Raw genomic sequence first — 16,704 nt, 5'->3', positions numbered from 1 at the left:
ATTCCACTTTCTCTCCAAAGCATTCCTCATCCACTCTACTCATATACCCCTCTTCTTTCCCTGAATGCCCATATCCCAAGAATCTAAGTGATATCTATTAAGATGAAAAAAAATAAAAAATACTGCTTTATGTTATCATCTCATTGTTTCAGTATATAGGTGTTGTGACTCTAAATAGATTTTAAGTCTCTTCAGTGAAAGAACTGTCTTCTATTTTTGTGTCTCCTCTAACTCTTAATGTTGGACTTGTCACATATTAGCTAACTTAATGAATACTTACTAACTTCTTGACTCCACAGATGAATTAGTCAAAAAGCTATAGGAAAAAAAGGATTTTTTTTTCTTTCTTCTCCCCCACCCACCCTACTGCCACTGTCTGCCTCACTGAGTCAAGACCTTTGCCAGCTTTGGAAGTACCTGTGTCATATGTTTCTCTTAAGAAATAATTTGCTGTTATATAAATAACCATAAACCGTGCATTACTCTTGACTCAGTAATTCTAGTTGGGAATATAACCTAAAGAAATAATCCGAATAAAGGGGAGAAAAAAAAATAAAGCAGTAGACAAAATGATATAGCATTATTTATAAGAACAAAAAAAAACAAACAACCTAGACATTCAATAGCCTACTTCAACCTAAAAACTTTTATTATATAGGCCAGAATAACATATAAGAATACTTATGAGAAGTAGCAAGTAAAAAGAACTTAAAACAAAACTATCTATGTAATTATGATAACTATAAATATAACAGATGTAAACTCAAAAGGCAAAAAAACAGTATGATTTGTTACAATGGTGGAACTATGAATAGAAGAAAACACTTTAGCTTCTGAGAAACGTGGAATTAATATTACTTTATAAAAATATTAAACCCTAAGACTGTGTGCTAGTTTAAGTAGACTAACACTTTTAAAAATTGGTTTGGTGAAGTGCTTACTATCAACACAACCTTAATGTTAAACTTTTAAACTTATGAACTTAATAGTAAACACCTAGTAAATAATGATAAATTAAGAAATGTAAGAGATAAATATCATGCAAATAATTTTCTATTAGAAAAGCGATTTTCCAGAAAAAGAAAAACATGCAAATTTCATTTTTAAAATACATTTATATGAAGCAAAAGTAAACGAAAACTAAAAAGGCCACATAATTTAACCTGGAAAACTATGTACAAGTTTTACACAATAGACCCTTTCCAAAGCCAGTGCAGTTCAAACGTCTAGAGTATGCTCTCATTATGTTGATTTGCATGTCCTGACAATAAAAAGATGCTTTTCAGTGATTCCTAATTTTTACTCCAAAACTCTATGTTCATATTACCTTACCCTTGCTAATAGTCCAGATTCTGCAACGCACTGCTCTTCTGGGACTGCCACTGGCTTACTCTGCTCAGTTGCAAAGGGTTGGTCAGCTCCATTTTTATAGTGGTTTGATAAAGGTATCTTTGGTTCTAACCACTCGATTGTCGTTCCTGATGAAGTAAGAGAAAACTTTCGCTGAAACTTGCTCATAATCTGGAAAGTTCAGTAAATGTGGATTTTATTAAACAATTTTCTTTTGAGTCTACAAGACTAAAAGCAATTTAACCTGTTAAGAGACTCTGCAAGACAGTGACTTGTATCTCATTAGCATGAGCATCATGATTGGGTATTTTAAAACACAGCAACCTGCAACTTGAAATCAGATACCATTTAAATGAATCAACCCTGAATAGGACTAAACTCACTTCTTATGCAAATCTATGAATCATAAAGTGTATTCCTACCCTAACAGTTGATTTGCTGGCCTTTCTGCATGAACCCTGTCCCTCTAGTGATAAGAAGTATGCAGTTAGGCTAAAGGAAGCCACAATTACAGGAGGAACCTGGGACTGTGAAACAATAAAATCTGCTTCAATTTGGGGTTGAACCTTATTCTCAGTAGCAATTTTCTAACTAATCAAGATAACCCCCTTGATCTAATTTACGAATTGCAAATACATGTCCATTATGTTTTTTCCAATCATATAAAAAAGCTCCATATACTTTTAAACTGAAAGGCTCTCCTACTGAATAAATAATAGTTGACCTAGTGAAAGATAGTGGTCACATTTAGAGACCTGTCATCTTCTCAATTAATGACTCAATGTCTCTTATTACCCTCAACTAGTTTAACAAAGTGGATTCTATGCCTAATCAATAATGGAAAATGTTCCATTTGATTTCAGAGGCTGATCTAGGTTTCACAGAAACTTGGTTATATAGTGCTACATTAAGGGATGCTCAGACTACCACAGCAGAAATTAAAAGGAGTATGGAATTTACTTAGTCTATAACAAAACCCCAGACTTGAGTAGAGGAATAAATTACAAAGTACCTATCAGGCTACCAGAGCATCTTGCCTTGCCACTCAGTTCAGTTTCACTTGGCACTGGCGGGGGGATTCATAATTAGGGGAATGCCCTGGATAAGTTCATGGGGTCTCTTTCAAAATTCCAAAGAAATGAAACCACTTTGTTCCTACCTTGAAATGTCTATTTTTAATATCAATATCTAGATTTCCTTACTCTCGAAATAAAATGCACACAAACACTAGACTTAAGAGATCTGTTTTAAGAGATCACTCAACTGATAAACCATAACAAAACTCTAATCAAACCAATCATTTGGTCTCAGGACCCTTCTACATCAATAATTACTGCTGTGCCTTTGTATAATATACATTAAGACCTCATGGGACTAAACACTAATTTTTATTCAGATTTCATTTCTTGGATCATTTCAAAATTTGAGTGGGAAGGTAATTCAGTTTTTTTTCTTCACAGTTTTATCTTCATTCTCAACTGACAAGAATAAATTTCTACCTACTTAATGTGGAAAATATGGCAATTTATGGTGAGAAATACCAGTATTAGTTAATTCCCTCAAATACCCACAAATCTGTGCTCCAAAAAATAGTGATATGGGAGAGTACCTTTTACTTTAAACACTTCTATAAAGTTTACAGTGTGTTTCACATTTTTAATTAAAAAAATACAAATTTATATTGGGCATGCTTCATTAATCACAAAGCAATCATTTAAAAAATAAGACTATTAATTTAAACTACACAAATGAAATTCTAAGAATTTAAAAAATTACATAGTATTTAATTAATCAAGTATTTATTTTTTTAACTGAAGTATAGTTGATTTACAATATTATATTAGTTTCAGGTGTACAGCATAGTGATTCAGTATTTTTATAGCTTATACTCCATTAAGAGTTATTATAAGATAATAGCTATAATTCCCTGTGCTATACAATATATCCTTGTTGGTTATCTATTTTACAAACGCCCATCTTCAAACAACCATGAGGTAAAACAAAAATTAAAAAGAAAAAAAGAAAAGCCTGGTGGGGAATGTACTAATATATTCACGGGGGCAACTTCTGCTTGGTAAGATAACATATGATTTTTCTTTCAATTGCATGGTAGTTTCTAAATTTTTTATAATGAGTGCTTTATAACAAGAGAAAATTTATATTGGACTACTTAGAATTCCTCTAAGACAACAGTCCATGCTCACAGTGCACAATTTAGGCTTTTCTATCTCTTTGGAATGCCTTCTCCCCTACCTCCCACTCCTGAACTAATAGGTTTTCTTAGCTTTTCTGTGCCTTTCCCAGACTTTTTTTCTACCAGAAGTATTAGTCCATTCACATGTTCTCCCACAGTACTTTGTTCCCATTGTAAGTGGCACTTTACATATTATAGTTAACTATTTACATGTTTCTTCCCCAAGTGGACCATGAGTTCCTTAAGTGGAACATACATAACTTATTGGCCTCTGTAATACTGCCCTGACCTATATCTACAATTGCCATTAGCTTGTTTTTGTTAGCTTGAAATATTGAATTTAGGCACACATGAGGATGGGATTCACACCCTATCCATATCAAGATCTGACTTGGTAAACTTTTTCCTGCACAAAGTCTCAACATCTTCCTCAAGTATCTTTCTTCCACAAGCAAGGGGAGTTCCTTGGATAAGAAAACAATGAGTATTGGGAAACACTAAGTTACTACTATTAATACAATGTGATGGGAGTGGGGGAGTTGGGGAGATGTTGTTCAAAGGGTACAAACCTGCAACTAGAAGATGAATAAGTCCTGCAGATCTAATGCACAGCACAGAGAATGTAGTCAACAATACTATATTAAATATTTCAAAGCTGCTAAGAGACTAGATCCTAAATGTTCTCACTACAAAAAAGAAATGACAGGAAATTCCCTGGTGGTCCAGTGGTTAGAATTTGGCACTTTCACTGCCTAGCCCTGGGAAACTAGGGTCCTGCAAGCTTCACGACATGGCCAAGGAAAAAAAGGAAGAAATAAATAACAATTATGCAATGTGATTGAGGCATTAGCTAACACTTTGGTGGTACACAAATATATAAATGTATTAAATCAACATTTTAAACTTACACAATGTTATATGTCAATTATATCTCAATTTTTAAAATGATGAGTTTATTCATCTCATTTAATAGAAAAACTCATTTTTTGTTATCCCATGCAATAACATTCTTTTCCCCAGTAAATTAATTTCAACAAATAGGTGCTCTCAAATACTGTGTACATCTTATTTTTCAAACTGAAAGGTGACTGATAGACTTTATTTTTTAAAATCATTTATTTATTTATTTATTTATGGCTGCGTTGGGTCTTCGTTGCTGTGCGCAGGCTTCTCACTGCGGTGGTTTCTCTTGTTGCAGAGCATGGGCTCTAGGCGTGTGGGCTCCAGTAGTTGTGTCTCGCAGGCTCAGTAGTTGTGGCACACGGGCTTAGCTGCTCCGCGGCATGTGGGATCTTACCGGACCAGGGCTTGAACCCATGTCCCCTGCGTTGGCAGGTGGATTCTTAACCACTGTGCCACCAGGGAAGTTCTAGACTTTAATATATATATATCTCAATATGGAAATAATGAATAGTGGACTAAAGCTAAACTCAAGGAATCATTCCAACGTTTCTACTTTGATCGTCGAGAGAGAGTGATGCCACCAACTTTAACAGAAATATAGAACACGTGAGTTTTGAGTTCAGTTTTTGACATGTTGAGTTTGAGGTTTCTAAAGGGATATGTAATTATATGAGACCTAAAATGGTTTTAGATTTGAAAAAGGACACAGTTAAAAAGACTTTGCATAACATTAGTGTGATAATTAAAAACCCAAGAGGCTTGCTGGTTTTCTATTCGTTTCGTTTTGATTAAGATTTTCTGGAGTAGAATTACAAAGGATACAGTTGGTCCTTTCCATGTTTTGACCTGCAATGTTAAGTCCTACCTTTAAGCAATAACTTACCTGAAGGCAATGAGCCCTTCTGATGTGATGCATGCTGCAACTGGAGAATATGAAAGCAGTCATTTAAGCAGTTCATAGTTGCCATGGAAGTAGCCTTGAGCATTAAGAGATCCTGGTCCAAGGAACTAAGATGGCCAGAAGCAGGAAGGCATTCAATTCCTCTAATTAAGTCTCTTTGTTGTCCTTCAGCATGAGTCATCATCTAAGGAAAACAACAATTCTGTGTGTCCCACCCATAATTTCTGTATAACATGTATACATACAGTTGCCATTTTAATTACAATATTCTGTATAACATGTAAACATACAGTTGCCATTTTGGGGGCATATTAGGCCTAGAAATCTATTTTCAATTTGTTTGGCTATTCTCAATAAGCATTTAATAGTGCTTCTCAAAAAGACAGTAACTTTTGGCAGCTATACTTTTTCTTTGGCGGAAACAAAGATCAAAAGACTTCTACCTTGATATAAATTTCTTTAACAGTATACATTTATATAAGTCATCAGAAAGAACATTCCAGATCATTTTTTGTGTGTGTGTGTGTGTTTTTTTGCAGTACACAGGCCTCTCACTGTTGTGGCCTCTCCCGTTGCGGAGCACAGGCTCCCGACGAGCAGGCTCAGCGGCCATGGCTCACGGGCCCAGCCGCTCTGCGGCATGTGGGATCCTCCCGGACCGGGGCACGAACCCGTGTCCCCTGCATCAGCAGGCAGAGTCTCAACCACTGCGCCACCAGGGAAGCCCCAGATCATTTTTAATAGCAGCATTAGATATTTCATTCCAATGTAAAAATAATTCCCAGTCTGGGCTCTCAACCACTTTATTCACAGCACATCTGGACAGGCTCAATTTGAACCTACAGTGAAATCATGATAGTTTACATGCTTCTGCTTTCCCAGTCTAACTTTCTGGTCCCATTAGGTTGATTTTAAGCAAACACTGGATATAAGCTTTTCAAGTTAAAAGAGTTCAATACGCTTTTTGATTAGGAGGCCTAATCTATACAGTTCCTAACAGAGCCAGTGGAATAACAATGATGATGAGCAACCCTATTTTTAAAAATGAAAACTGAATTTAGGGGCTTCCCTGGTGGTCCAGTGGTTACGATTCTGTGCTCCCACTGCAGGGGGTTCGGGTTTGATCCCTGGTGGGGGAACTAAGATCCCGCATGCTGCCACACGGTGCGGCAAAGCAAACAAACAAACAAACCCCCTGAATTTATTATGTTTAATTATTTTCAATTGTGAGCAGAAGGTTTTCAGATTGTCCACCCTGTGGAAATTATTTTAACTCACAAAGAAACTCTATAGTGGAGAGACTCTTTTAGATTTCAGAGACTCTGTTCCAGACAATTTTTAATACAGTTCATTGGAGGGCTAGTGAAAGAGAGATGGGAAATGATCCTACCAAGCAAATTAAGTGTGTCATACATGAAACAGCCCCTGAAAACACATGCGTAATACTGGATCAAACAGTCACCCTTACCAGAAAAAAGGTTGTTAAATGAAAAGTGTGGGTATGAAGGTATCTATACAGATCTTCCTCCACTTACAATGGCGTTACACCCCGAAAAACCCATTATTAAGTTGAAAATATCATAAGTTGAAAATATCTTAAGTCAAAAATACATTTAATACACTTAACCTACAGAACATCATAGCTTAGCCTAGCCTAGCTTACCTTAAGTATGCTTAGAACTTTTACATTAGTGTACAGTTGGGCAAAATCATCTAACATAAAGCCTATTTTATAATAAAGTCTTCAATATCTCATTTAATTTATTGACTATTGTGCTGAAAGTGAAAAACGAATGGATGTATGGGTACAGGAAGGTTACAAGTGTATTAGTTATTTACCCTCATGATCATGTGGCTGATTGAGAGCTGTGGCTTGCTGCCTAGCATCAGGAGATAATATTGTACCACACATCACTACCCCAAGAAAAGATCAAAATTCAAAGACCAGTTTCTACTGAATGTGTATCACTTTCGCACCATTGTAAAGTCAAAAAATCGCACGTCGAACTATTGTAAGTTGGGGACTGTTTGTGTGTGTGTAAATGTTTTTGTATATAAATGCTAGGACTAACTCCCAATAATCCAAAATTATGAATAAGTACAAACACTTTGGAAAACAGTTTGGTAATATCTACTAGAGTTAAATATATAGAGCTAAATAAATATAATCCATGATCCAACATTCTTAGTTACATTACCAACAGATATGTATGTATATATGTTCATCAACTCAAATGTCTATCAACACTGGAACGAATTAAAAATATTAAAGTATATCCATATAATAAATACCATGCAGCAGTGAAAAGAAAGGAACTGCTACACTCAATATGTAAGTAAATCTCCAACATACGCTGACTAAAAAGAAGCCATACCCAAAGGAGCACAAACTTTTTGATTCCAGTTTTAAAAAACAGACAAAATAAATCTATGGTATTAGAAGTCAGGATAGTGAGGAGGGTGTAATGATGGAGAGGCTTGAGAGGGTCTTCTAGGGTGTTGGTAATATTTAATTTTTTGATCCAGGAGGTAGTTATATGAAAATTACAAGATGCACACTTGTGTGTCAGGTTCTTTTATACATGGATACATGCTTAGAAGGTTAATTAAGAACTGGGATGAAGATCAAGGGAAGGGGGCCAAACAGATCCATTAGGTTTACCTCTGGTCTAATGAAAAGAACTTCTATGGCTAATTAAACAGAGCAGAAAGCCAGATAAGAAATTGTAGACAAAATTCTATAATTAGTTGAGGCATAAGCTCCAAATTTCTAGAGACAGTCCTGGTTTATGCTTAGAGTCCGCTGTAATTATATCTAAACCTGTTCCAGTTTGAAGACCAAATTACATACTTACCCTATTTCTTCATTCTAAAAGAACTTCTTGGTATATAATTAGAAATGGGAAGCTTGTATTATGCCTCTTTTGTATTTCTCACTGGTCTAGGGGTCTTTAATGTAATTGCTCTTCCCCTCTGCTTCTAGCAATGTTATGAGCAAATACTAACTTTACCACTTGTCAGATTTCTTAAACAAGTCACAATAAGTGCTAGTACTGCTGAGGGAAAAAATTACTGCTCAACTATATCTGAAACCAAGCTGAACTTATTACTTTCCAGGCAAGGAAGAACTGTTCTTCCAGAACAAATCAAAGAGCTAATCTTTTTTTTTTTTTTTTTTTTTTTTTTTGGCGGTATGCAGGCCTCTCACTGCTGTGGCCTCTCCCGTTGCGGAGCACAGGCTCCGGACGCACAGGCTCAGCGGGCATGGCTCATGGGCCCAGCTGCTCCGCGGCATGTGGGATCTTCCCGGACCGGGGCACGAACCCGCATCCCCTGCATCGGCAGGTGGACTCTCAGCCACTGCACCACCAGGGAAGCCCCAGGCAGATTCTTAAACACTGCGCCACCAGGGAAGTCCCCTCGCTTTCTTTCTTGAACTTAGAGAATATAACTTCTTATTCTCACCATAAGAAAAACATTTGAAAAACTGGACATTTAAATTAAAAACACCTGTTCACTTGACTACACTCTTCAGAGACCATAAAGGAAAAAAGAAAAGATGTACGCTTATTATCTGTACACTTTTCTATATTATGTTATAAGCCAATAAAAGTTTAATAAAGGATAAATCATAAGCAGGATACTGACAACATAAATAATCAGCTATCACAACATAACACTTAAGAGAAGAAAGTGTTTCCTTTTGCAAATGGCCCAAAAAAGCCACTTGCTAGTGCTGATGTTAGAAGTGAAGATGCCTAAGAAAGTGATGTTCTCGACTAGAAAAAATAAACTTTAAATTATAGTTATAGCGCAAATGTTAAAATTTGGTTGTGGTTCTTTCCAAAGTGAACAAATGAGTTGATCATATATTTACAATGAAATAGAACTGATTGTGTGAAGCTGCTTTAGTGATTGTTCCTGACATTATGAAACCAGTTCCTCAAGAAAGAAAAAACGTCAGGAAAGCCGAAAACTTGCTTAATCTGTGTTTTGTAGCTAGATATGGCAAATCTGGTGATAGTGTACATCACTTAAGTGGCATCTAGTTTGTCTGAAAACCAGATGAGAATCATGATTTTGTTGCTTGTATTTTAAATGTCTGTCTCCCTTACTAGACTGGTCATGTGAGCCCCTCCCAGGGTACAGCATAGTACCAGCATAGTACCATGAAGCACGCACTGATTAATGGAGTGACTGATAAACTGTACTAATAATCAACAGTAAATACTAAAATAGATCACTTTAACACTTTAGTAATAAATCTATGTTCCAGCACAGTATGACTCTATTCTCAATAGTTAGTTGCTTTTGCCAACTGTTACTTTATCTATTGCCGGACTTACCCATGGACTTTGATTCAAACACTCCTTTCAAACTCACTCTGAATTCTATCTTTGCACTACAACCTCCTGGAGCTGGATCACTCTAGAACAGCAATTCTCAAACAGTGCTCTGCAGATCCTTGTCGGACCCTTTTCAGGCGGTCTATGGAGTCGAAACTATTTTCACAATAATTTTAGTAAATTAATTTGCATTTTCCACTTGGTGGCATTTGCACTGATGGTGTGAAAGCAATGGTGGGTAAAACTGCTGGTGTCTTAGTCAGAATGAAGGCAGTGTCATCATCATCAACAGTACTAGTCATCATTGTATTCTTCACTTCCATGCACTTAAGGGGGGGCGGGGAGCGGGGGGGAGCCAGTTTTACCTAAGAATGTTCTTGAAAAATTAGTAAAAATTATTAGTTTTACTATATCTTGAGTACACATTTTTTAATAGTCTATGAAAAATGAGAAGTACACTTCCGTTGCATATCAAAAAAAGTGCACTTCTGCTGCATACCAAAGTACTGTGGTTGCCTAAGGAAAAGCACTTGTGAGACTGAGCTGCAAGCTGAACTAGCTGTTTTTTCCACAGATCACCATTCTGACATGAAAGAATCCCACCTCTTCCTGGCACACAGCTTTTAAAACCGTTGTAATTTCCTAAGTGATCAGAGCATATGGGCATCTTCTGTTACAATATTTGGTTTCCTGTAATAGCTTCAGAGCATAAAGGTGAAATGTGTCCTTTGTTATTCATAACAAACCGCTTTCAACCACAGTAGAGTTAATGGAGTGATTTTTGCAGAATCCCTCGATGGGGGCTGACTGCCAGGGGACTCAACCCTGTAGATTAGAGGGTTGGAACTTTCAGCCCCACCCCCCAACCTCTAGGGAGCAGAGAGGGGCTGAGGTTGAATTAATCACCAATGGCCAATGATGGAGTCAATCATGTCTAAGTAATAAAGTCTCCATGAAGCTCTCTGAGGAGGTTCAGAGAGCTTCTGGTTGGTGAACACATAGAGGTTCTAGGAGGGTGTGCAACCAGAAAGAGCACGGAAGCTCTGCATCCCCTCCCCAATATCTTGCCCTACGTATCTCCTCCTCTGGCTGTTCCTGAGTTATAGTCCTTTATAATATACTGGTAATATAGTAAGTAAACTGTTTTCCCAAGTTCTGTGAGCTGTTCTAGCAAATAACCCAACCTGAAGAAGGGGTAAAGGAAACCTCCCATTTATAGGTGGTTGGTTACAAACACGGGTGACAACCTGGACTTGTGAATAGCATCTTAAGTGGGGGCAGATACTATCTCAGATAACTAGTGTCAGAACTGAATTGAACTGTAGAACACCTAGGTGGAGTCTGCAGAGGGTCAGAGAACTGCTTAGTGTGGAGGAAGCCTCCACACATTTGGTGACCGGAGGACAGAAGTATAGGGTGTTGCAGTAGAAGAGAGGAGAAACACAGGGATGTTTTTCCTTGACATAAATAATGACTGTTAGAAACTATGGCTCTTCAGGCTTGGGGGTATGTGGTAGACACCTCAAATTAAACAAAATGACTTGCCACTTCAAGAAAAACAACTGACAGTATTTGTGGCCTATTATAAAATCTGAGCTTTAAAATGAAATTACAATCTTGGAAAACCTATGTCAGTTACCATGAGCTTGACAGGTTTCCCATACTGAAAGCCTTTTCTGATAAGATTAGTGGGGATCTTAATGAATGTGAATTTTTGATATTATATATCAACATCTGTAAGACCTGCATAACTCTGAACTAATATTTTCCAAATGACTAATGCCTAGTGTTACAAAATTGTGCATAGGTTAAAGATCCATTCAAAGTGCAAGACGAACCAATGTATTTTCATGAAACAGAATATGAAAAGTTCACTGATATATATTAGATTCCACACTGCATCTAACACTTAAGAAACTGCCACTGTCAAGTTCTGGTGGAGTATCAGAGAAGAATAGCCACAATTATCTTTAAAAGCTATTAAAATATTCCTCTTTTTTTCCAACCACGTATCTGTGTGAGGCCAAATTTTTTTCACATATTTCAACCAAAACTACATGTGGCGATAAATTGAGTGTAATTATTTTGTTTGTTTTGGGAAAAAATAGTTGTTTGACATAAAAATATGTTATTTATATTAACGTGTATGAATTTATTAATTTTTATTTTAAAATAAAACATTTAAAATTTAAAATAAAATTTTAAAACAAGTATTTTTGAAATACCTGTTTTTATGTATAGATAACTAATAAAAAAATAATAAATAAAATAAAATACCTGTTTTAATTTCTAATAAGGTAAATATTGGTAAATTTAACCCATGTAAAACAAAAGCTCTTTGAGGTCCTCAAGCATTTTTAAGACTGAAAGGGATCCCAAGACCACAAAAAGCTTGAGAACTCTTACCTGGAACCATAGGTCAGTGTGGTATCAAAAGTTTTCTCAATGTCTTTGAAGAGAAAAAGGATCTGCATAGTCTCAAAGTACCTCCCCAAGATATTTATTAACTACAGAGGGAAAAACAGCAACTTTACAGTGGAGAAATCCAGTAGAAGCTACCTTAACCAAGTGATCAAGGCCAACATCACCAGTAATACGACATACTGACATCATGAACTCCTTGATATAGGTACTAAGAATACATATCTTCTAGGGTATTTTTCCCAAAAATGTATAATCTCACTCAAATAATAAGAAAACATCAGATAATGCAAATTTGGGAACATTAAATAAATATAACTGGATCTTCATAGGTGTCAAGGTCATGAAGGATAAGGAAAGACTGAGAAACAATTACAGACAGAAGGAGACTAAGTAGTAATAACAACTAAATGCAACATTTTAGGACAGGATCCTAAAACAGAAAAAGAATGTCAGTGGAAAAACTGTTAAAATTTGAATAAGGATTGTAGTTAACAGTATTGTATCTATATAATTTCCTGGTTTTGATACTATGTTATAAAAGATGGTAACATTACAAAAAGTTAGGTGGCGGATATATAGAAACCCAGCAATACTTTTGCAACTTTTCTGTAAATTTAAAATTACTCCAAAGCAAGCATTTAAAAAGTGTTCTTGGACTTCCCTGGTGGCCCAGTGATTAAGAATCCACCTGCCAATGCAGGGGACATGGGTTCCATCCCTGGTCCGGGAAGATCCCACATGCTGCGGAGCAACTAAGCCCGTGCGCCACAACTGCTGAGCCTGCACTCTAGAGCCTGCAAGCCACAAGTATTGAGCCCGTGCACCACAACTACTGAGCCTGCACTCTAGAGCCTGCAAGCCACAAGTATTGAGCCCGAGTGCCACAACTACTGAAGCCCACGCACCTAGAGCCGTGCTCCGCAACAAGAGAAGCCACCACAATGAGAAGCCTGCGCAATGCCACAAAGAGTAGCCCCCGCTCGCAGCAACTAGAGAAAGCCCGTGCACAGCAACAAAGACCCAGTGCAGCCAAAAATAAATAAATAAAATAAATAAATTTATTAAAAAATTAAAAAATTTTGTCCGAAGGACAAAAAATGGTATAAACTCTCCAAATGGACTATTTTCTCACAAATAGAATTATTCCATTGGAATACAGAATGTTCCTAATAGAGTTATAATTTTATAATTTGACCTGTTGAGTTCTTAAAAGCAAAAACATCAACCTAGTGAAGACACAGACACTCAACTAAAACTTTTTTTTTTTTTTGTATGTGGCATTGGCACAGAGATTGCCAAACAGTGGTCAACCCTCAAATCCTAGGATAATTACTGGCGCCATAATTCAGGAAAGCTGCCATTAAATTAGTTCTGTAAGTAAATACTTGTCCTTCCTAAAGAGGTAGTTGTGAAACTTTGGGGACACACACTCTCTACATACAAGTGTCAGAGTTTCATGCTGAACATTAACATGCTATCACAATGATATGAAAGGTATATTTAAAATCACAGTACATTATAGTGTGGGTACTGTAAGAAATTACCCCTGGGTGTGAGAACAACAAAAGAACCATTAGAGCAAGAAAGAGAAGCGTGGGTGATTAAAGTCATCACAGTAGAAGAGAAGCTGAGATATGACAATAGTCTCAGTCAGCAGGTCCTAAAGATCCAAGCACAGCCAAGCAGAGGTCTCCACAGATAGTTAAAATCTCAAATACAAAAAGGTTCCTTTTCCATGAAAATGTGCACCAAAATTCATGACAACTTCAACTACATGCGTTTTGCTTGTTTTGAACTTTTTACTGAAGTATATATACTGATATACAGTATTACAGATAGAAAAGTACACTTCTCACAAGTATATAGGCTTGATGAATTTTCATAAACCAAACACACCCATGTAACCAACACCCAGATCAAGAAACAGAACATTATCAGCATCTCTGAAGAACCCTCAAGCTCCCATCATTAGCCATGATCAAAGATTTCCAAAAATTTCATGGCAGCCTAATTTTTAAGGGTTAAGGAACACACTATGATACAAGTCTGCCCCTAGATATTTTTCTTTATTCTATCCTTTATCTTAACCACTTTTAATATTTCCTTTTCCTTCATTGTAGATTAATATATCAGTACCTTGATTTCCTTAAGACACAAACACCAATATTTATCAATAGATTGAATATCATCAACATAAATACTAAAAATGTATTGTTTTATGAAAAAAGGTATTTATAATTGTCACTTATTTATAACAGGACTAAAAAGTGAGTCAAAGCTATTGCTTGTTTATCTCAAGGATGTTACTTCATCTCTTTAAATCTCAATTTCTTCATCTATAAATACAAACCAAAATAACTTGATAGAGGGAACATTCTCCCCAGCTTCCTGCCTTAAATCATTTGGGTGTGATTTATAATATTATTTTCACAATTCACTACACAGATATTTATAAGCTCTACCAAAATTAACTCAGTAAAAAACACCCGGATTATTAAGAACCTAACAACTGCATCCTTTATTAACTAGAAGTATTTGGTACTCAGTTTGAAAGAGAATGAAGAAAATGGTGAGATAAGGCAACATCAAGGATTTAACTATTCTATTTTTGTGTGTGTGTGTGAAATTCTCTATTTACATGTACCAGCTAAAGAAAACAGTCAGTTGTTTGACCATATAGTCTTTCCACTAGGCTTAATAACCCTTTTGATCATAAATTTTACATTAAAGGAGTCTGTACTCTTACTTGAGAAATGAAAGATGCAGACTTTTGAAAGATGACAGTGTACACAGAACCTAGCTGACAGACTTGAGGAAACTTAGGACACCTAAAGAGTCAGGGACTCTAAGACTTAAACATTGAGGGCCCCAGAAGACACAGGATTTAAAATTTTTGTGTGTCAAAACCAAGCAGTTAAGATTATTTTATGCATTTTAACTTGATTTCAGTTCATACTTACTTCTCTGACTTCCACAAGATGGTCTGGAGGTAAGTTAGTTCTTTTGCTCACTGATTGTAGTTTGGAATGTCCAACATTAAAAAAGGAAATGGCATTTTGACTGGGTCTCCTCTGGGATATAGGAGAATTACCACTAGATGCAAGTGAGAAGCTCCGTGATTTCAGAGGAGGATTATTCTATTAGACAAACAAAGAAAATCATTCCTTTTATAAACTTTAGGTTAACCCTCAACCTATACTAAACTAGAGTCTTTTATACACAGACAGTTTTAAAAATAAAATTAACCTCAAAATTCACTACAAGAATAGCTCTGAAGATAAAATTTAAATCCTTCAAAGTTTAAGTATTTCACACATCCCATAGTAAACTGGTAACGTAGTTAGAAAATTAATTCCACATGTGTGCTGTCAAGAACTTTTTTTATCCACGTTAGAGTGTATTAGAATAACAAGAAATTTCTAATTTCAGATCTTTAAACATCACGATTGAAGCAAAAAATATACTCAGCAATACTCAATATAATAAATGTTCTAATGTAACATTCAAGTATCTTTGAAACAAACTAGCACTTTCTGGTCACTGCCAATGCTTAGAATCTTGCAGCACAAATAAAGCTTTTATGCTGGATTTCAGACTATAGGCCTAAATCACAACTTTAAAAACTTTAGCTATGGGGAAAAACCACTAGGAAGAAAATGAAAAGTAGGTATGGAATCCTTTAACTATGCTTCCCTATATTATTTTGTAGACATTTCTAACCTCAGATTTCAAGTACTGAGACCCTCCTTTTCATCTTAAAAAATAAAACACCCAGGGGCCTCCCTGGTGGCGCAGTGGTTAAGAGTCCGCCTGCCGATGCAGGGGATACGGGTTCGTGCCCCGGTCTGGGAGGATCCCATATGCCGCGGAGCGGCTGGGCCCGTGAGCCATGGCCGCTGGGCCTGCGCGTCCGGAGCCTGTGCTCCGCAACGGGAGAGGCCACAACAGTGAGAGGTCCGCATACCGCAAAAAGAAAAAAAAAAAAAAAATAATAATAATAAAACACCCAAAAGGAGATACACAAATGGTCTATAAGCACATGAGAAGATGCTCAACATTATTAGTCATTAGAGAAATGAAATCAAAACCACAATGAAATTCTACTTCACACTCATTAGGATGGCCATAATATCTGTAAAAAAGGACAGTAACAAGTATTGGTAAGGATGTGGAGAAACTGGAACCCTCATGTATTGCTGGTGAGAACATGAAATAGTTTGACCGCTTTGAAAAACAGTTTGGCAGTTCCTCAAATAGTTAAACAGAGAACTACCATATAACCCAGTAATTCTACTCCTAGGCATAACCTAGAGAACTGAAATCATGTGTTTACACAAAAACTTGAACACAAATGTTCATAGAAGTATTATTCATAACAGCCACAAAATGTAAGCAATCCAGGGAACTCCCTGGCGGTCCAGTGGTTAGGACTCGGCGCTTTCACTGGTATGGGCCCGGGTTCAATCCCTGGTTGGGGAACCAAGATCCCGCAAGCCACTCGGCATGGCCAAAAAATAAAAAAATAAAACAATCCAAATGTCCATCAACTGATGAATAAACAAAATGTGGTACATCCATTCAACAGA

At 36.5% G+C, this 16,704-nt stretch overlaps 1 protein-coding gene across 2 annotated transcripts in view; it reads right to left on the bottom strand.

Annotated features, from left to right (window-relative positions):
- The window catches only part of OSBPL11 (oxysterol binding protein like 11), a 100,134-nt gene that overhangs the window by 48,187 nt on the left and 35,243 nt on the right, over nucleotides 1-16,704 (bottom strand). For both annotated transcript variants that reach the window (XM_060099408.1, XM_060099409.1), the window contains exons 5-7: nucleotides 15,079-15,255; nucleotides 5,331-5,532; nucleotides 1,333-1,478 (exon numbers count right to left, since the gene is read on the bottom strand). In XM_060099408.1, coding sequence (XP_059955391.1) covers nucleotides 1,333-1,478; nucleotides 5,331-5,532; nucleotides 15,079-15,255 — 525 coding nt within the window. The remainder of the gene's footprint in view (nucleotides 1-1,332; nucleotides 1,479-5,330; nucleotides 5,533-15,078; nucleotides 15,256-16,704) is intronic.

This window comes from Mesoplodon densirostris, chromosome 5 (assembly GCF_025265405.1).
Source record: "Mesoplodon densirostris isolate mMesDen1 chromosome 5, mMesDen1 primary haplotype, whole genome shotgun sequence".
NCBI classification, from domain to species: domain Eukaryota; kingdom Metazoa; phylum Chordata; class Mammalia; order Artiodactyla; family Ziphiidae; genus Mesoplodon; species Mesoplodon densirostris.
The sequence above is the reverse complement of the archived record's forward strand: the minus strand, read 5'-3'. Positions and strand labels throughout refer to the sequence as shown.